At 41.8% G+C, this 21,922-nt stretch overlaps 1 protein-coding gene across 1 annotated transcript; it reads right to left on the reverse strand.

The window, feature by feature from the left end:
- Positions 1–12,847: 12,847 nt before the first annotated feature.
- Positions 12,848–16,656, reverse strand: LOC129582334 (uncharacterized). The gene is made up of 4 exons (XM_055473844.1): positions 16,503–16,656; positions 15,685–16,377; positions 14,260–15,141; positions 12,848–13,357 (listed from the first exon to the last, which is right to left on the reverse strand). The coding sequence occupies exons 2-4, from the start codon at positions 16,318–16,320 to the stop codon at positions 13,142–13,144; spliced, it is 1,734 nt and encodes a 577-aa protein (XP_055329819.1). The 5' UTR covers positions 16,321–16,377; positions 16,503–16,656; the 3' UTR covers positions 12,848–13,141.
- Positions 16,657–21,922: the final 5,266 nt, after the last annotated feature.

Here is a 21,922-nt window from a genome sequence, read left to right on the forward strand (position 1 = left end):
ATGTTCCTATTTGTCAACCGGCAGCACTACGTCAACTGGTCCATCAAGCAAGCTGGTAAGTTGACCTTTAATCTAATTTTTGTTTTGAAATAAATTTAAAAAAATTAAAAATTAAAATATTTATTTTCTATAGATGAAATTATGCAATACCTTAAGATATGGCAGTCGAGATCGGACGAAGAGAATGTTAAACAAGCTCAGCATTTCAAGGGTATGTTTTAATTATTGTTTGTTAAGTTTGATTATATTCCTAATTTTTATTTTATTTTCATTAGATATTGTAAGCACTGTACTTCGTGTGGCGTTGAAGGCTGAGTACACGTGGGTTAAGGGCATTGGTCAGGATCACCGTGACCTGATGGATTGGTTGCACGAGCTAGAGGTATTATTTAATAAATTAGATAAACGTTTTTTGAAACCCTATTATAGATTTTTTATCTTTAGTGACTAATTGACGCTTTGTGCCCTGGTTTGTTTGTTAACGTGCGTGCCTGGAATTACGTTGCTGAGCTACCAGAACCACCCCTGTCGTATCGTAAGGCTAAACCAAAGGCTCAGCATAAGGCTCAACCAAAGGCCAAGCCTCAGGTGAAGCGCGTGGTTAAGCCGAAGGCTAAGCCCGTGTCTAAGCCGAAGGCTAAGTCTTTGGTGAAGCCGAAGGCTAAGCCTTTGGTGAAGCCGAAGGCTAAGCCTGTGATTCCACCCATGCCTCGCCTCACTTTCCCCAGCTGCTCCGAAGTCATCACCCTTGACCCGCCTACGCCTCGCCTCGTCTTCCCTAGCTGCTCCGAGGTCATCACACTGGACGACTCTATTGCGGAGGGTGAGCACATCATGGACTTCAGCAGCATTTGGGGTAAGCATACGCCTGTTCAACAGTTGACTGCGGAGTTGGAGGAGATGGTACTGGATGACGGACCTGTCTCACTGCATTCTTTTGATTTCAATGACACTTGGATGCCATCTGTTAACTTTAAGTTCAATTAGAATGTACGTGTGGTTAATGCGAATGTTTTTCTGCTTCTTTAAGCTGAGTTCAAACAAAAGAAAGGGAAATTCAGTTCGGCTCTAAACCGGTTCAATCGGCTCCAAACCGGTTCGACTGAAAACCGGACCGAAACCGAGCCGAACCGGACCGAAACCGAGTTGACGCTAAACTAGCGGCATATCTTCTGGCGAGAAAAAATTTTTGTTGATAAAAGCAAAATTTTGCAAATCTATCTAAAAATTTTAAATCTTGAAATCATTCCTTCAGATAACTAATACAATTTTCTGACAACATTTTTAGAATCCACGACATCGATTCACAGAAAAAGTGTTTAAAAGGCAAAACGAAAGGTTTTTTAGTGGCGCGATTGTAACCGCCCAAAATGTTTGAGGGCGTATGGTGGCCCGGCAGTCAGCAATTTTTTTTCAAACAATTTTTGAAAAATGGTTTCTCTACATCAGAAAAATGCGTTAAAAAGTATTCCAAAGGCCGATTTGCTCTAAAAACAAAGTCCCGAGGTGGAGGGGGGTTTTGCATATTCACCGATGCACTTGAATCTTAAATACTCACTTTCAAAGATTTAAATAACTACAAGTCTACAAGTTATCCATTTTAAAACATTTATATTGGTTAAATAAATTTAAACTTGAAGAGAAAAATAACTGAATAGCCGGAAAAAGGGATGATGAAAAACTTCAGCAGCTAGGTACTGAAATTTTTAATTACTTAATTATCTTAACTTTCAAGTCTCTGATTGAGAGAATATCGGATGTTAGAAACTTAGAATACCTTAGATAAATATATATGTAAAAAATTATCTTCGAAAAAACTGATAGTTGCCGTTGAAACCCAATGCAGAAAACTGGTTTCCCACATTTCGTGTGCCGCTTTAAAATGCAAGATCAAAATGCAACAAAAATAATGCGAATTAACATTGAAGAAATTTCAAGAAATTCTAAAATTATGAATGAACGTTTCTAATTCAAAATTCATAATTAAATAATATTTCAATAAATTTGATTTAGAAACCAAATTATTGCTCTCAGTGTTTAAATTATTTTCGAATTTTGTTTTAAATCGTTTTTACTTACAACTGAATTCCAAAGTATTACTGTATAAAAAAATAAATTTAAGCGCAAAGTTTTTTTAAATTTATATTTCTAATCCAATAAGTTACTTTTTGGAATTTGTTTTGCGGATTCGTTAAGTGTACAGTCAACTTTAATTTCAAAATCTGCTTTCTATATTTTTTTTTGGATTCTGTATCTGAATTTTTATCAGTTTTTAGAATTCGCAGCAAATTTCCGAGACATTGTTTAAGTTCGGGTATGATTCCAAACTGAAGATGTTTTAACTTATCAAATTACTTTTCCTAACGTTGCAATAGCGGTCAATCTGAATACAACTGTCGATTGATTTTTTAACGGTTACCGCAAGTCTTTGCTCCTCGAAAATGCATATTATATTTTGACTTATTTTTTAACTTTGTATCATTTGCTTTCTGGGAATGCAGCGGAAAAACAAACTCTTGCAAAAACAGCTAGATATTTGAATTTCCCTTAAATCTATTCGACAGTTTTTTTCTAATCTGCAGATGACACAAAAGCATGAACACCTTTTGGGCTGAAAAGCTTACCCCAGCATTCGATCGAGGAGATTTTACACGGAAGTGAAAGAAACATAGTGTCGCTAATTCTTTCAGGTTTTAAATAATTATATTTCCTGGGAACTATTCTAAAATTGAAAAACAACTGCGCCGTTGTGCGGTGTAGAAACGGTGTGCATATTTCTGCGCATCTACTTACATGTTATTTTTGAACAAGGTAGTTTACATTCTATAATGAGCCCTTGATATACCGGTTTACTTTAACTTATTGAAATTTCTCCATTTCTATAATTCTTCTACTGTATGATGCGACCACCAACATCTTTCTTGTGGGTATATGCAGTTCGACAAAATGTCTTAAAAGAATGTAAAAAAGTACGTGGGATTACGCGAAAGCGAAAGTTTTCTCGGAGTAAAACGTGTTAATACAAAGGACGCTCCAAAAGTAAGTTTCCCTATTTTGTATCTCCCAGCACAAAGGCCTTTAGCTCTTACTATCAATACAGATATAAATGCCATTTACTAAGGAACTTAAGAAAAATATAACTCAGTTTAAGTACAATCAAATGGAAAAGAATTGCCAAAAAAACGTTCGACCACTTTTCGCACTTGTGCCACGGATTTTACCAGGACCGTTTTTGCAATTTTTCTCAAACATCCTCTAAACTTTTTATAACGCACTAAGCGTCCACAAGTTAAGTATTCTTCTCTCTTCTAATCTCAATCAATAAACAAAGGAAATTACTCATACTGTTTTTCTGGGAAAATAGAAACTATCGATGACTAGGAGCAAAACCCACAAAGCTGCCCTACTTCCAGACGATGAAAAAATCCAAATTTCATGAAAAAATTTATTGCCCTCGCTGTAACTTAAAAGTCCATTGGTCTTAGATGCGCATAACTGCGCATAAAATGTTCTATTTATTGATGAAAGAATCTTGAATTCATAGGAGCGAGAAGGCTGAATAAGGCAAAATTTGGTGTCTCGAGTATAAAAATTTTTACTCAAACTCCTGAACTCTCCAAGATGATTTTGCGACTAGGGAAATATTAGCATACTATTTGCTATTAACACTTTTAATTCACCGTCGAAAACTTGACTGGGGCGGAAGGGATGCAAAATGAATCGGGTTTTAAAAAGACCGTGGACAAACTGAAAAGCGTACGAGCCCATTTTATTTCCCCTTTCTCGCGTTTTTCATCAAACCATTTGATTCTTATTTTCCTGGTTTGTTTACATAATTGCTTATCTACAAAAAACATATCAGATGTATATTACTTCAGATGGCGGGGAGGCAAAATAGCGAAACTTACTTTTGGAGCGTCCTTTGTAGTATCATGTACCCTGCGCTTCCGTTAAACTTATACAGAATTTATTAATTTCCACGATTAATTCTGCAGCTTCAGCGCTTACGTGTTTATAAGATTCTACTTCATACATTCGCTGCCTTATACAATAGCTAGACTCGAAAGGCACTTTAAATGCGTTCTGTACGATACAGAGCCGGAAGTTCTGTATTGTTTCGATCGCACCCCCTTACCGCTGATTGGACGAACGAGTTAAAGTGTTCTGTATCTAAAAGGAACTCTCCTGGCTCCGTTACGATACAGAACTTTATTTTTATGCTAGATCAAATTTATTTTTTGATGTGGATGCACAGTCCGCTGTACGTCTAAAGTCCTGTTTTTAATTTTCAAGTTTTGAGGGTGTAATTAACGGGAGTTTAATTGTTTCTATCAAATCAACATATTCCAGTTCTGCTTTGTTCACTGATTTTAGCTGCCTCCGACTGTGCATGTTTGAATTTGTATCGGTGGCAACAGGCAACTTCGCCATAGCCGTCAGCGCGAGGAATACCTCGGCGTACTTTACGTGCAATTGCCTTTCGCTTTTTCAGCAGTCGTTTGATTTCTTAACTTAACAGAGCTTAAAATCGCCAGAAAAAGAGAAAGGAAACGGCCACAAAATTGTTGTGAGAAATAAATAAATTGTTGACCAATTCAATTACGGTAACTGGGCGCTTTTAGAAACCATGGTCTCGTTGCTCTGTAACGCTCTATAAGATTCAGCGCTGTACCATTGGTAGATTCACTTTTACAGAACTCCCGGCTCTGTATCTTACAGAACGCATGTAAAGTGCGTTTCGAGTAGTTACTAAAAAGTAATTCCGAGTTAAGTAGTTTCGAGTAATAAAATTAAAAAACCGCCGCCCGCTTGCCCTAAGGGCGTATGAGACCTTATACTAGTTTTAACGGCTGATGTTGAGACGGTGAATCATTTAACGGAACGACCTCTTGAAGTCCTCTTCAGAAACTAGTCGGTTAACGAACGAATCTGCGACTTTTTTTATCACGCTATCAACTCCGTTCACGAAGTCATGTAAGCACAATTTAGGACAGCATGCTATGTTTACTATAATGTATGATTAGTTACTAATTTATTAGAATTATTTTTGCACTGTACGTACTTCTATTTTCGCTTAAATTATTGTCGAGTAACTACCTGTTTTATTGACTGGTTCAATCCGTGCAACGGTGCAGTTAATAACCAACACACACATACGTTCGCACACATCCAATTACGGCTCATTGTGAGTGAGCTGTCAGAACCGCGGGTCATCGTATTCCTTCAGTTGCGCCTTACAAGACTTGGTTGCTTAGAAAAAACAGTAATGAACGTTGTGGCCGGTGAAAGTGCTTGCTATACTTACCGTAAATCTTTACCCGTTCCGGCTTTTGCTGTTCGTTTCAACATTGACAGCACTGTGCGCGATTAAACTGTGTCTCCTACCGTATTTTCGTAATGATCAGAAGTTAAAACTTATCAAACAACATCACTTTCTATGATCACATTTATTAAACCCTTTTTTCTTTGTTAAAGTAAAGTGAACTACAGCTTTGAGCCGCGCAGGCGGATAAGCTTCAACTATTCAACGGATCTGTTGGTTGCACTTTCAACTCCTGCAGCCGCATCCAATGGGGCGGGCCGCGAATGCAATCTAGCGTTTCTTATAGAGTAGCCGATTGTCCTAAATATATCCACTTACATTAAGAATGCCACTGATGCACGGTAAAATTACCAGCGAGCTCATACGGTCATACCGAATGCGAAATATTTCCTTTGCAGTTCATCAGCACTCAGCAACCCACTTTCCTTTCTGTTTTGTCCCGATCCCTTAATGACTTATAGCTGTCGCGAGTGTGAGAAGTCCTGTAAAAATCCCAACCCGCCGGCGGCGTCATGCGCTTATAATTGTTACATCACCTGCATCTGCAAACCGGGTCTCTACCGTACCTTCATTCCATCGCTGACATGCGCGCCGCCCAATGGACCCCTGCTTAACAACTGTAAAGCCGGCCCCAAAAAAAGGCTGAATGCAGCCAACCAACGCCAGATGTCTCCGGCGCTAGATTATTATTATTATTATTTCTTCGTGGAGCAGGTAGCCCATTTCCGGCTAGGGTGACATACTAGCATGGGATTTTAAACCTGGCCAAACAGCAACTGCATAGAGAAAATTCCCAGCACGCTTAAACAAAATTTACACTACACAACGCATGTTTAAACGCACCAACCGATCGAACACTAAAAATATCAGAAGAATTAGAATCCACGAAAAATTTCACATTTTATTTAGCTTCCAAGCCAAGGTTGTTTCGACTTTTTTCTTTGCTTTCGCCTTGATTATGGTCCGATTCCTTCCGAAGATTGTACGGTTTCACTTCCTCTTTAAATTCCACCATCTCGCTGATGTACTGTGGCACATGGAATTTTTCCGGGTGCTTGGTTTTGTACAACCACATCGCTTCGTTTTGTCTCCATCTGGTGAACAGAGGAAGGATCCCGTGCTTGGTCATGAACAATTCCGTGGATATTCCAGAGTAGTTTGCAGCCGCTCGCAGGCCGCTACGATGCATGGCGGCCAGTTTTTCCCGCAAGCGCACAGATGCCCCGTTCCACACTGTAGAACAGTAGTCCAGATGAGACTGGACAAAAGCATAGAAAAGCGCAATGCGTTGGGATGTTGGCAGGCCGATTTTCACACGATTTAACAGTGATATACCGTACCGAACACTCTTTTGGACCTTTTTAACATGGTCAGTCCAACTGAGATGTTCATCCAGTATCACTCCAAGGTGTTTCACTGACTTTTCTGGTTGCAACTGATGACCGTTCAGCGATACGTTAACGTTACTTTCGCAGTTGCGAGCTGAACTTATGATCAATAATTTTGATTTTTTCTCATTGACATATAAGCGGTTAGCTTTTAGCCAGCCACAGATGTCCGGTAGTGCATCCGTTAGTATTTTTGCTGCTTCTGCTTTCGAGTTAGCAACTGCATAGCAGATGGTGTCGTCAGCAAAACTTTCTAACTGGACATTTCGTAATCGCAATTTCAAAAGCTCGTTGATATATATCGTGAATAAAATAGGACCAAGTATGGACCCTTGCGGAACACCGGCCATAACGTTTTCCCAAGAGGAAAATTTATTACCATGGTGTACGCGTTGCGAGCGGCCGGTCAGGTATGAATAAAACCAAGTTAACGCTGAAGTTTTTGCTCCAATATCGCGAAGTTTCTCCAGCATAGTTAAGTGGCACACTGACGGAAAAGCCCGTTTTAAATCAAGAAAAACTACTGCAACACATTGTTTGTTATCGACAGCCTTTTTCCATGCCTCCGTCACTTTCAACAGCAACGTCTCGCAGGAATGGCCGTTTCGAAAACCAGACTGGTTCGGTGCAAGAATGCCCTCGTTCTTCGTTCAAAATTTGTTCAATTGCAATTGGGCACATTTTTCAAATAATTTCGACAAGTTACATAAAAGTGAGATTGGCCGAAATTCATCCGCTGTTGCCGGATGAGTACATTTAGGCAATGCGATTACATCCGCAATTTTAAAAATTGATGGAAAGATACTTTTTTTGAAACACTGATTTATTAGATGGGTCATGGGTTCAACAAGTATGGGCGAAATTTCTGATAAGAGTCTATGGGGAATTCCTTTCGGTCCCGCGCATTTTCTCTTAGTTAGAATTTTGCCGAACATGTCAACCACCATGTCTGGGGTAATCTGACCGAATTCAAAAGTCGCCGTGTCAGCCTCTTTCGGGATGACCGCTACGGGGTGCCGTTCACCATGCTCCCCCATTGTAGCGAAATGCTTATTCAATGTATTCAAATCGACGCCCACATTATCGCTTTGGCTTTTCTTTCCCCGCAAGCGATTAATTTCGCGCCACATCGCTTTAGAATTTTGCGCATTTCTTTCAAAATACTCCTGTTTCGCGTTCTTGATTGCAATAAACAAATCACGCTTCAAATTTTTGAATTGACGATTATTGCTTTCATACTCGGAAGCACTTTTCGACATTTTTCTTCTTTTGTATGCGTGATTTTTATTTTTTATTAAACGTCTAATGTGACTGTTAATCCAAGGTGCACTGCTGTTTGAAGCTCTTTTCGATCGCAACGGATAGCACCTTTCAATTATATCAGCCAGACCACCAACAACATTCGAAACTTCTTCGTCAACGTTAGGATAATCCACGTAGTTTACGTACTGCTTCATGAAATCGAATACTTGGCTCTTAAAAGACTGACTACTAGTCGCTTTCCAGTCTCTATAATAAACCACTCTGTGCTCCGGTTGCGCACATTGAAATGCAGAGACCGTTTTGCACAGCTTGTGATCCGAAAAACTAATATCTGACGGCTGGCACGATGAATACGAATTCTTAGGACTGCATAAAATTACATCAATTTTGCTGGACGTTGTAAATAAAGTATTATCTGATTGTCTCAGGCGTTGGGCTACCCGAGTATACCCGATTACCTTGTCTTCGAAAGAAAATTCATCCACAAAATCTCTGTACAGTTTAACATAGGGGCTCGACGAACCAGGGGAGGAGTCGATGTTAAAGTCACCCATGATAATATGATCGCAGTCCAGATGTTTTAGTAAAACTTCCCGCAAATGATCAAACAAAGCTTTTGTTTCAGTGGAAGTCGAATCTGGCTGACGATAAACAGTACCAATAATAATTTTCCGATGTGAAACAGATAATTTTAGCCAAAGACACTCAAACCCCTTAGAACGATACTTCAGCTCGACACGCTCAGCCGTTATATGCTGAGGAACATAGCACAAAATTCCACCACCGCGAGATTTACCATGAATATTAGGACGATCGCTACGAAACAAACAGTATCCAGGAATAAAAAACAGTTGGTCAGGATCCGAAGGACGAAGATGAGTTTCAGTAACAGCAAAGAATTTGGGAATATTATCATCAGTGCAGAGATAATCTGACAGTAAATCAAGCTTATGATAGCTATCATAGGGCAGCCCCTGGATGTTTAGATGGTGAAACTCTATGGGCGACATTTTGGTCGACGACATCTTACAGAATCAACACAATGGTTAATATCATATATCAGAAGAACAAGCAAAAAATTCTACGCTTTCTGTTGCCAATTTATAAGGGGAAAAGTCATAAAAACATGCATGAAGTGAGATTACGCGCGCTGGCTGAACGGATCCAAATTAATCCGCCAGCCAGCCAGCCGAGCTTTATAGAAATGCAAATGCTTTTTCAATAAATTTTGTGATGAACTAAAATTCCACCACCGGATGCTGATTTCACTGTGCTTTATATTGTGGTCACTATTATAATATGCACTTTGTAAGCTAACTGGAAACTATGCCGCCAAGAAGGGACGTTAATAACAATCATTTTACCTGGCAATGTGTATTTGCGTGCTTTAAGGGATTTGGCCCGGTACATAGCACAAAATTCGGGTACATACAAGGGAACTTTCGCTGTCGCGCAATCCTAAACACTTTTTTGCATTACTTTAAGACATTTTATAGCCAAAGAATTTGTATACGTAGGCGAAATCCGTTTGCGCGCGCAACTTCCGGTTCGGGAGTACTGTAATTAATGAAATAGAATTCCAAAAGTTTAAACGCGCGGAGGTGTACGAAAAGTCTCATTATGAACCGATGCTCTTCAAATTTTGCACGAAAATGCACACCGCTATGACGATCATTTTGGTACCGAACCAGCTTTCTACCATTTTTTTCAAATTTTTAACTGATTTTTAAAATTTTTGAAATTCATTTAAAAATATTTGGAAAAAAATGGCAGAAAGCTGGTTCGGTACCAAAACGATCTTCATAGTTATGTGTGTTTTTGTGCAAAATTTGAAGAGCATTGGTTTAAAATGAGACTTTTGATACACCTTCGCGCGTTTAAACTTTTGGAGTTTTATTTCACTAAAAACTCACGAACCGGAGGTTGCGCGCACAATTAAACGGTTTTTTCGCCTATGTATACGAATCCTTTGGCTACAAAATATCATAAAGCAATGCAAAAAAGGGTTTCTGAGCGCGCGGCAGCGAAAGTTGCCGTGTATGTACTTATACAAATTTGGTGCTATGTACCGGGCCAAATCCCTTAACTCGGTCCACTTTACCAAGTTACCAAAATCTCTGTAATAAGGTAATACTCTGCATTAGTCGCCGACTTTTCATGACTTTGCCGCTTACATATTGTGCGAATAATAAATTTCTGGTGGCTTTTTCTGGCTATGGCTGGATTCGTATGGCTTTTTCTGGTGCTGGACAGCTCGGACTTGTACAATTTATTATTCGCACAATATGTCACTGAATGCCAATGCATCTGTACGGTATTCATATTTGTGTGCCAGTTTCAGTATATTTTATTCTACCTATTTTTAATTGCTGGCTACTTTAATTCACAATAGCATGATAACAATATCAAGAGTTAGCTTCACTTAAACAAAACAACATTTTCTACAGTACCCATAACAGAAGCGGCATTACCTCTTTGAATTGCTAAAGATATATTCTGTCTCAAAATCTCGTGGCTGCGAATTTCGCCTGTTTCTAGCTCGATCCTCTTTCCGACTTCTTTGAGCAGCTTCTTGGCTGATGTACCAAAACTTCCGAAAGTTTCGAATCCGACGGCAGCAAACTCATACCGTCCTGAGAGGAAGTTGTATTTTCGCTCTTTTTCGGCTTCGGCCTGGGCGGCGGCCGCTCCGGCTTTTACGCTGGTGTGTACCAAGTAAGACCGGGCAACGGTGTCGACAACGGTCACAACCCACGCCAAACACAGCCCTCTGACCCAGGGAAGAGTGGTGATACCATCTGGACGTGTGTCGTTATCGTAGTGCATTCCCCTAGGCTCCGTTCGCGCCTGGATGTCTGCTGAAACCAGAGCGCGTCGCAGGATATCATTAATGCAGTCGTGTCTGGGCAGTCTTCCAGCAGAAAATTTGCAACTCAATCCATGGTGGCCGTCAGCAGCGACTTCGGTACCACACCTGCACTTCTACCTATTGGGGAGTGGTAGCAGGATGCAATTTTGTTCCAAAAAAATATCAGTAACTTACAGCGATTCCCGGCTTTTCTAATGCTAGCCTGTAGCGGTGCGAAGTAGACGACGGAATTCGTAGCGCTACGCCCATGCGCTGAAATCAGACCCACGAAGGAAAACCATTTGGGAACATAAACCCAGGCGCGCGCCACGAAAAAGCTACCGATCAGCAGCCATGATGCCAGGAATATAACAAACATTTTAAAAAGCGCCTGTAGCAGTATCATTTCTCCTTGAACACCGTTGACCCGCGTCTTGGGGTGGATGCCTTTAGGTTATTGGTAACTTGATCGGAATTCATGCATATAATTTCACCATTGACGTCAACCGTTGGTACTACAGAATAAAAAGAAGAAGAAGAAGCAGAAAAGTTGTCCATACCAACGTCCAAGCATACTTGAATATCTCTATGCCACTAGAATCTCGATATCCCTAAAATGTTCAGATTTATATAAAACAAGCACATTTTACCAAAAAAGGAATAAGCTTTGAGAAAATATTCAAAACCTTAACCGAAGAAAAGCCTACGGGAAATCGAAAACCAGTAACACAGTTCACAGTTACCGGCTCGCTCAGGTTGCGGGTATTTATAAGAATGCATTCAAGAAATTAAAAAAATACCGAGGGCGGCGCTGGTTGCCACTTGGTTTTTGTTGCCCGTAAGATGGCGGCGCCGAGCACGAGTACGACGCACCCGCATGCAGATCTTCAAATACGCGTAGAAACTGATGCCGATGGGAACGGCGCTCATCCCGTAGAAGACCGAGTACGACCACAGACCGAGTTCGGCGGTACACAGGTAGAGGTCACCGGAGAAACTAATGTGGCCCCAACCAAGGAAATTCGGCATATGGATGCTGTGGGCAATAATCCACAGGCAGATTATCATCAGTACGACGCGAAGCGGGGTGAACATGTTCCGGTACACGGCATAGTGGCAGATGCAGATATACCTGGGATACGAAACCGATTCTGCAAAGGGAAACGAGTTCACGAGCGAAAACAAACTCTAAAGAAATTTTGATGGCGCCTTCACTTAAACATTTTCCTCTTTTTTTATTTTGCAGGTCTGGAAATTTTTTGAATCTGCGCAAGACTAAGGAAACCGATAATTTATTTGTGGGAACACCGGGTCGATATTTCACATGATCGAGCAGTGTTCTGACTCATGCTGGCTGCCACCTAGTGCGGGCAATGACCCGGCCATCAGCCTACTGATACAGTTTTGGATGCTCTATTTATCAAAAATAATTTCATATTTCTAATTTCATATTTTATACTTAAACCGCATTACTTATTTAGGCACCCCTTGTAACAACCAAAATGGTTTTGCTACATATCTTAATGAGATAAACAAATCTTATTATGTGTTAAACTGTAAAAAATCAGGTGTTTTGTACTCTGAATTTTCAAAATGTAATAACTGATTTCACTGTTTTCGGAAAAATTCAGATTTACCGTAGAACCTGCGCTTATACAAGAATAGGAAAAAATTTTGATAAGAGTTTTTGTTTTTAAATTTTAAAATACGTTCAACACTTGCGTTTTTGTACCGCGCCAGATGTAACCATATGTACTGCCGCTACGACTTCCTCCAGCCGGGTGACGGCTGTAAGTCCAGGAATATCTTGGTTATTCAGAACTTGGTCACAGTTTAAAAAGAAAAAATGTTTACAACCTTAAATATATAACAAATTTTCTTTAATACTTCCCCTTATATAAAAAAAAATAAAATACTGGTAAACCGATTATGACATTAAATTTCAGGGAAACAGTATAGCGACGTTTAGTATTGCGCACTTAGATAATTCGAAGGTAGTTGGCTCCCGCCTGAAATTGTGGCAGAAGTTATATATTTCGTCGCCGCCCGTTCCGTCGGAAATTTCGTCATAAAGCCAACAAAACAAAAACAAAAATGCGCGCAACTACGAGTAAACACTGGTGTTAAAAGCAAAATTATGCGCTGCAAACAGTCAACGTTGTGTAAAGGTTATTGCATTTTGTACTCCAAAAACTAAAGCGAACACAAAGAATCAAAAGTATACCGGCGCCAAGAACGATTCTGCCGGTGTAGTGCTATTGCGTAATTAGCACGGTTAACAACGAAAATACAGACTAAACTTGCTCAGCAGGTTATTGGCTAATCGTCTTCGGTGCGGTCGCTGGAGCTGTATCCATACTCGCTGGAATCTTCGCTTCCAAACACTTCATAGCAATTCATGTAGTCTAACAGGGCCAGCAGGCAGAATTTGTTCAGCTGGCGCACGTCCACTGCTGGCACAGTAGACAACGTCCACTTGTGTCCGCGATAATGCGCGGACGCTCGCGGGTCACAGGCTTGATAAACCTCCAGAATCTACAGAAATTACCCGGATTTCTATTTCACACCCTAAGAGGACAGGAAGCCAATAACTGACCAAGGCACTATTTCCGGCTCTACATTCAGAAAAATCTCATCTTTCGGAAAACGGTAGAATATGTACAGGTACAATATACTCGTATCACGTATGTACAAATCCGTCCCGTAATTTTTTTACATCAACCAATGCATGTTAATGCAGGTTAAACCAAACCGCATATTACAGCGCGCGCCAAATTAATTACGCTCTGCTTGCATCTGGCATGGTACATAATTATAAACTATCGCAATAAATTTTTAAAAAATTCGCTTCTTGCATTCATAATTCTCTGGAAAATTCGAAATATAATAATATTGAAGCGTTCCCCGTAACAGGATGCTGTTTTGTACGGTGTCGCGCAAACTTCGCGCTAATTACGCTATCTGTTACTGTACTGTAGTGACAAGTAAATTCCGCACCATTTCGTAGAGCCTGAAACGCTAGAGCTGCATACAGGGTTCAGCGTTCGCTGAACGCGCTGAACAGCTTCAGGCTGCCAGTAGCAAAGGGCAGAGCGTTGCTCACTATTGAAAAATCGTTCCTGCTTCAAAACGGCTCTCTATCAAGGTTAATAGACTTGAATCTGATCAAGAATATATTTTTATAATTTATGTTTCCAAAACAAGCGAACTGTATTACTTATTATCTAACTTGTTCGAATTGCTTCGTGGTACCCGCAAGTACTACTGAATATGAAATATTCCAAACTGCTTGTTCATCCATTTCATAAGCCTGACGACAGGGAACCCTCTGAAAGCTAGAGCCGTCCATACAGCGCTTGCCTAGCATGCAGTACGAAAAAGTGCGGAATTCACTTGGAATGTTAGAAATTACGGAGCAAGACTGAACATTTACTCACTCGTTTCACTTCTTTGGCTCTCGCACGGCTATTACTCGAACCGGCTATAAAGCGGGCAATGCACTGCGCATCGAACCGGCTTTCCCCGCACAAATGCTTCTCGAACACATCCCACATCTGTGCCTCATCGATACTGTTCAGCGGGAAGACAGCCCAGGGAATGCGAACTCGCATAAACACCCCTTCACCTTCGTTCTGACAGTCCAATGAATACTTGGCCCATATCAAACGGTCACAGCGAGACGCCAGCTGGGCATTCAGCCCCACCAGATCAGCACAAAACCTACGCCAGTTAAAGCCGCCATACCGACGCATCGGGATGACCAGTGATCGCCCGTACTCTATCCAGCGGTGAATGCGAAGACCGGCGCGGTCCAGAATGCTTACAGCCAATACTATGGCGTCGTGGGCTTCGGTCAAATCTTCCCGTGTGTCACAATGCGTTGGACCATATCTGACATGCTTTGAATAAACGCGGTGGATAATGGTGCGCGTGGCGGCCGTTGCGTGCTTGAAGAGACACGCGTACACCACGTAATCATATCCGTGGTCCTGATACAACCCGTTATTAGGGTTGAACAAACCGTACTCGCGTCGTGTCAGGCGGATATCGCTGCATGTATCCGCACAAGTCAGAAGCGCCTCCCACAGTTGACAGGTGCGGCGGCAGCGCTGCCGATCAACGGTGTCCAGCGACAGGAAAACCTCTTTCAGCAACTCCAATGGCAATGCCAACTGGCTATCATCGACACTAGGCGGCTTCGTGGTTGGCGGCTCGTACGGCAGCGTTTGCGTAGCCTCCGCACTTTCCATGGCATGCTCGTTACGGGGTGAGACTGTTCTACGGCCACGTTTCTGCCTTGTAAGCTCGAATGCTTCGGCCTGCAGTTGCAACATTGAGAACCCAGTTAACGATAGTACCAGTAGAACTGCTTGGCTACGCGACAGGTCGTCGCGGGACATTTCGTTTTACGTACATTTCGTCTAAGGACAACTCGTTTTTGTGGCAAATAATCACACGGCTGTTCGTTGCCATAAACCAGTCGGTAATATTTCGACACCCCCAAAGTCGCACAACCAAATGTCACACAAGAAAACGGCTGCAAAACAAGTTGTCCCAAAACAAATTAGCCGCTACGACGAGAAACGTCTGGCGAAATGTCCCACGACGAAATGTCCCGCGACCACTTGGGCTGTTACGGATGCGCGGTGCCCGGTACGTGAATCCGGAATGCGAAAAGCGTCGCAGTAATATACAGATTAAGTTTTTCTTTCGATCGCTAATCGCTGTTAAAATTACAGTTGTGCAAAATTAAAAGCAAATCCGATGGTAGTTAAGCTTTGGAGCGGATCAACAGATAACAGCAGTAAAACCTCAGAGCTAATGAAAACATAACCTCTGCAATATGGCCGACAGCCACTTACCACAGCTTTATCCGTCACAGCAGCCGTGCCGCTCCGTCGGACATAGTGCATCGTCCGGCTGCGAATGCTGAAGAACGTTACACGAAATTTATTCTGCACTTGTCGCAGTAGCGACTCCGCTGTAGATGGATTGCGAGCCCATTCCGTCCGATAGCCTTCCGGCACCCGGCACGTGCCCATCACAAAATCCCGCGGTCGAACAAGTTTGCGCTGGAAGGCTTCGTGCGTCATCGACCTCCGGATCTGGCTGCAGGGAACTAATTCGGCAGAACGATATTCGGCCCGCGTTACTTCCACCATAGCGTAGACTTGTAGGCGTCCGTTCGTCCACGAGTGGAGAACTGTGCCGGGATACCATATCCAAGGGCGACCCGGATAGTCGTGCAGCAGCACCAGCACCTCCATGCCAGCCGCTACGCTCGCGATGCAATCGTGATCCAGCCGGCCATGGATGATTCTTCCGTACTCAACCACGACCGATCGCTGAGCCGGGCACCAGAAATCCACGATGAGACGCGGCGGAACGCTGCCGTTCTCTTCCATGCCGACGACATGGCCGCGCTGCAGTCGACCGTCAACCTCCACATCCACCGCGTTCCACTCGTATAGTAACCCCGGGTCAGAAAAAAGTTGCATTCTGATTTGTCAGCTGAAGGGCAGAAAGACAAGCCTGGCCAATCGTCTTTATGTCGTCTGCAAAAATTAGGGCAAAATTATCCAGAATAACCGACGAGATCGCTCGAAATACAATTCACTGAGCTACTAAGTACAAAGTTGATCATCTGAAAGATAGGGAATAAAATGAAGTTCTTGCTCACCCAAACGTTCACAGAACGCAGACGTGTCACCGAAAGCTGAATCTGCGAGAAAAGAGCAGCACGAGTGTCCACAGCGCTCAAGAATTTGACCAAATAAGACTTATAAGAAAAATGTAAATCATGGAGATAGTAAAAAATAAATGCGAGTACTGGAGTTTTTGCTCCAGCGAGTTTATTCACGAAACTTTCAAATTTTTCACCACGACCGTGTGGAACCCGTTCACGCACAGACATGTAACTCACCTTGACAGGTAAGTGCTGTTACATGGGCGTGTGCCCGTGCAGCATGACAAATCAACTGATCGCGGACCGCAGTAGCAGAAGTCAGGCCTTGTTGTAGGCGTGCCCTGAAAGTCTGAAGCTGGTTCTGAATACAGTACTTCTACTGAAACTTTGAGCCTGCATCCTAAACAGAAGGGTGCCGCGCCAAGTTTGGGCTGTTAAAAAAATTCCTCTACTTTTACCTTTTACCGTCTAAAAATTTTTTTAAACTTTTGCGTGATAGTATTTGGTCTGTCGCACTTTCAGTACGATGACAACTGGGTGCTGTGAACACCCCCATCGCAATTGGGCTGCGAGGAACAGCCGGTTAGCCGTAGCTCGCAACGCTACTGTCGTCACAGTCTAAATGCAAACGGCTTAATACTTCATTTCGTTGCCATGCAGAAAGATGAGGTTCAGTGAACGAGCGCCAAATTTCTAATTGAATTTTTTGTGCAAACATCGCCCTGCTTATTATGAAAATACGAGTATAATCAAGTTTATTTGACAAGTATTTAAAATCGGAGGAGGCTGAAAACGGTAGCATGGTCACATAACGGAACCCTCTTGCTTCTCACTTCAAACAAACTTTGCCGTTCGAACAAAATTTGTACCGTAATAAGAAAACATGAATAGCATAACAAACACTTAAAACATCATAATAAACAAAATCTCGAAATTGATCTAAGAAACCGTAAGAAATAACATCATAAACATATGGAACATGAGAAACATTAGAAATATCATAAAGAATAAGAAATCACACGAAATAATATAGCAGTCTGGCCAGAGTCTGGCGCTGGTATTCAGATTCAGAGTTTGTTATTCAGAATCAGAATTCTAGTATTCAGACTGAGAGTTTTAGCATTCAGAATCAGATTCAGACTTTCAGTGCAGACCCTTGTGGGGCCTAGGGCTAGCAAGAGGAACGCTGCCCAAGTAACCTGACAGGAAAACCGTCCGACATGACGTCCGCATAAAGTTTGTCCACCCAGTTTTCTTCACTCTTCATAAAACAACTGGGATGATCCAGGAGAGCTTTCATCTGATCAGGGTCACCGTTGAACTGCAGCTTCCTATCAGAGAGCGGACAAGGACAATCGCTTTCTGTATGTCAATTTTGTGAAGTTGCCCATTATGTATACATATTTACACTGCCAGGTTTTTTCACTTGCCGTGCCATTGGCAATGCCACTGTCAGGTTTTACACCCTGCCCACCCATCACGCATCATGATAAGATTGACCTGCTGGTTAGCAAGCGCCGCGAAGCCGGGATTCGGCCTGGCTTCGCGGCAGAATAGCCAACAAGCTAACTGGCCGCAGATACTGCGGTAAAATAGCAAAAGGCTATTTTGCCGCAAAAACTGCGGCAGAATAGTCACTCCGAATTTTTAGTGTTGACGTTATTAAAGGTCACATTCTTCTGGCCTCGACGAGTATAACCTAAGCTCGGCGCTTCAAAAATATGCAGGATATTTCTTTGGATGATTTTTTCGGAGAGGACGGCTGGCGAAACAATGTGTCCGCCACAGCCTGGACCGCCCGGGCACCTGACAGATTATTCAGGTTTTTGAATAAATTTTTGTTAGAGTTCTAATTTTTTTTAATAGACGTACGCAATTAAATTTTGTGTAGACCAGCACAGGTATATCTATGTGACATTCTGGTGAACGGTCATACGTTGGTCCATGCAGTAAACGCGGTAAATAATATTACGTTGAGATTGTGGAGGCAATACTGGATCCCGTTAGACTTAAGGGAAGTATTCAGGGTTGCAGTATATATTCTTGTGTATCAGTACGTTACTACATGCTTAAAACTTTCGCTTTAACGAACTCCAAAACACACTGCTTTGCATTGTTTTATGATCTTTTTTATCACAATGATTTGTATATTCGTACATCAGTTTCGCGTCAACCCGTTGCTGCGCTGAACCAGTTGAAAGCTAATATTCCGTGATCTAGTCCAGAAATAAAAGTGCACGCGAACGTTCACTTTAAGAGTACAGCGAAACTTCTCTACAACATAGAAGTTGATCCAACCTCGGTTCTTACCGTTCTGAATGTTACAGAGGGGTGCATGTTTATAGGGCACACCCCGTACGAGCACTGCCCTTAGGAGAAATTCCCACATGGGTGCCAGGGCCAGAGATCATGGAGAATGTAATGTTCGTGAAATGTATTGGTGAAATAAAATTGCATCCGGTTACCTAAGGATTCCACCGTGCGTAATGTGCTTTTGGTGGCGGTGACCGACGCAGTACAGGCACCACGAGTCACATGTGGCCTGAATATATGCGGCCACGATCCATGGGTGCATTGAGCATTCCAATTTCGGAGGGCAGAAATAGAAGATAAATCTGCTAAGAAAACTGACAAAACCGTGAAAACGCGCATTTGTTACCATGGGAGCCACCCTCCCGTGTATGCGAAAGTGGTGACATCAAACGGTGGTTACCAGCCCTTCTCACACTGCTTAGTGTAGTAAGTACTTGCGTGTACTCCATAGTATGTGTAGTAAGCACTCGTATACGTAAATAATACTCGTACCTACATTCAGAAAGTTATTTTGAACAACTAAATCTTGCTTTAAAATTCATTAAAGGGCTGATTTATCGTTTATATGTCGAGAAGAAGGGAAACAGAAATTTGAACGGAAAAAAGACAGCGGGATGATGCGACTAGATTTTGGCAAATGTTATCACGTCTAAAGGTCAATCGACGGAAATTAACTGTTAACCGAAAAATAGCGAAGGTCCTATATATGCAAGACTAATGCACTGCCTGATTTCTGTCCGTTATCGAAGTGCGTCAAGAAGGTTCGTTGAGGAATTTTGTTTCGGAAGTAACTCTATGACTTTACGCAGACCGTTATGACGCCATCGCAGCCATTGCTTGTGAAAGCATTAATGATCGCCTTACCGCAGCGGGCCTGCATAGCGGTATTGCGGCTTTTGATTTCTAGCCGTTACGCGGCCGGAAGTATCGCTATTATGTCACCGCATTCAACTACGGGCATGAATATACAATGCATCTGCATATTGCGCGCTAGTGACCCGCAACAAACAACCCAGGCTCCAATTTATCCGTTTTAAGTATGTTTTATAATAAATTTGAAATTATGTACTTTATTACCAAACACGCTGAATTTTCATAGCCAGATTGCACTGTAAATCAAATTGGTGTTCAAATGCCTGAAAATAAAAACCTGATTTTCGAACCATGTTTCAATTAGCCCAGGTTTCAAAGGGAAGAATATCTAGTGAACAAAAATTGCATTGTGAGTGAGTGACCCAGCTACCACCACTGTCCAGTGAACCAAACGAAAACACTAGGTGACTGATGACCGAGCAATAAATCAATAGGTTAACGAAATCAAATCGCTAGTTGAGTGAGGTGAGTGACAGAAATACGACCACTGTCCAGTGAACAAAATTGCTAGACGAGTGAGCGATCGAGCTAGACTCCTTGCCTAAGAATTTACAGCAACTGTTAAGCCAGTTAGTGAATCTACTAAAAAAATGGATTTATTTATTCAAAGCAGCCGAGGATCACAAGAAACGCGGAGGCGAAGCCGCAGCTGTTTATAGTAAAGTATAAACCGCAACCAGCGTTACCCAAAGGCTTTACCAAGCTAAAAAATCTTAGAGAACGGTTAGAAGTCAATATAGAATACTGTATTGCCGGAGTTGGTGAAGAGAAGGGACATCTTTGCCGGTTAGATGTTTTCTCCGACTCTCCAGTACCGCCGGTTCTTAAAAGCATAGATTACAAAAGTATTTTTGGGAAAAGCAGTAAACTTGCATGTACGCACATACAGCTGATATAAATTTTACTATCCTAAATGGAGCTTCTGACTTTTGTCCGAATCCTGCTCCTATTAGCAAATTTAAAATTTTCACCAATTTTAACCACAAAAATTTCCCTCGCTTTATGGCCAAAAAAACATTCCTTCCTTAAAATATTCCTAAATCTTTTTGACCACGAAATTTCCTTCCTTTAAAAATTCCTTCCTTTTTTCGACCAGAAAACATTCCTTCCTTTTTTTATTCCTTCCTCTTTTTAACGTTTTTTTGGAAGTATGCTTTTTGAGTAGAGCTAAGGACGAAATGGTCGCTTAGCCCCATACCCAGCATTCTGTACGTTCACTTGTACGAACTGGTTATTATTTTTCAACTCAGTCGTACAGTGCACTGCGTACTGGAAGTGGGGGTGTTGGGTTTGCGACCATTATTTTCGTCCTACTGATAAGTGTTAAGTCACGTATCACTGCATTAACGCAGAGTCGCAGACTATAAAGTTATAGCTCCCGTCCAAACGGCGCAAAAGTTTTCTCTGTTGTATGTATGTGCAGCCGGTGTATGTACAGTTATACACTGTAAAATTAATAGGGAATGTTAATGGCAGTAAATATTTAAGCAGGATATGGTTTTTTTAAATGTGGGCTGCCCCATCGGGCATCAAAGGGGACTGCCACTGCTGTTATTCTTTGATTAAGAGGCTGATTCAGGCCTCAACGATTCAGCACATCAAAGCGAATAACACTGTACTGCACTGCTGCACTACCGTATCAGATAATATGTGATTATGTTTTTGTTGTTGAGTATTCGTTTTCTTGTTATTTTGTCAACAAGATATTCCTACCACCAAAGCACACTAAGAGCACGTCCAGTTACTTGCTATCGTAAAAATATTAGGTTTTGCTGTTAAACGCTTATATGCTGCCACACTTGATCAAACGCACAGTAATGCGTAATTACTTAATTCTGAAAACTTTTTAAACGTTTACTAGGGCATTAACCGCAAAAAACTTCTTTCTTGTTTTTGACCATCAAAATTTCTTTCCTTTTTGGTGAAAAAAACATTCCTTCCTTTAAATATTCCTTCCTCTTTTTGAACTTAGCCGGTTATGCAGGCCAAAGCGTCAGCGCTTAGGATTGTTGTCTCGTAATCGAGCTCCGGTCTGCAGTGTAGCCTTCACCGATAACGATGCCTGAATAATTGCTTTGATTCGCCAGACGTCGACTCCACAAAAAAAAAGATTATCCTACCTCGGTAATTGATCTCTTCTTCTGTTTCTTACCTTTGCTTGTGTTTTAGCCGTTTTTCTAACAACGCTGGTCACATGTCATCATTATCAAGCCTTCGAAAAAATTAGC

The sequence above is a fragment of the Paramacrobiotus metropolitanus genome, unplaced genomic scaffold, assembly GCF_019649055.1.
Source record: "Paramacrobiotus metropolitanus isolate TYO unplaced genomic scaffold, Prichtersi_v1.0 Parri_scaffold0000007, whole genome shotgun sequence".
Taxonomy (NCBI): domain Eukaryota; kingdom Metazoa; phylum Tardigrada; class Eutardigrada; order Parachela; family Macrobiotidae; genus Paramacrobiotus; species Paramacrobiotus metropolitanus.

Excerpts from the sequence above, each read along its gene's own strand:
- LOC129582334 (XM_055473844.1), bottom strand. The coding sequence starts at position 16,320 with ATGCAACTTTTTTCTGACCCGGGGTTACTATACGAGTGGAACGCGGTG. Across the intron at positions 15,142-15,684 it reads CTGTGACGGATAAAGCTGTG|GCCGAAGCATTCGAGCTTAC; the intron begins GTAAGTGGCTGT and ends TTGCAACTGCAG. Across the intron at positions 13,358-14,259 it reads GAGCCAAAGAAGTGAAACGA|ATTCTGGAGGTTTATCAAGC; the intron begins GTGAGTAAATGT and ends TAATTTCTGTAG.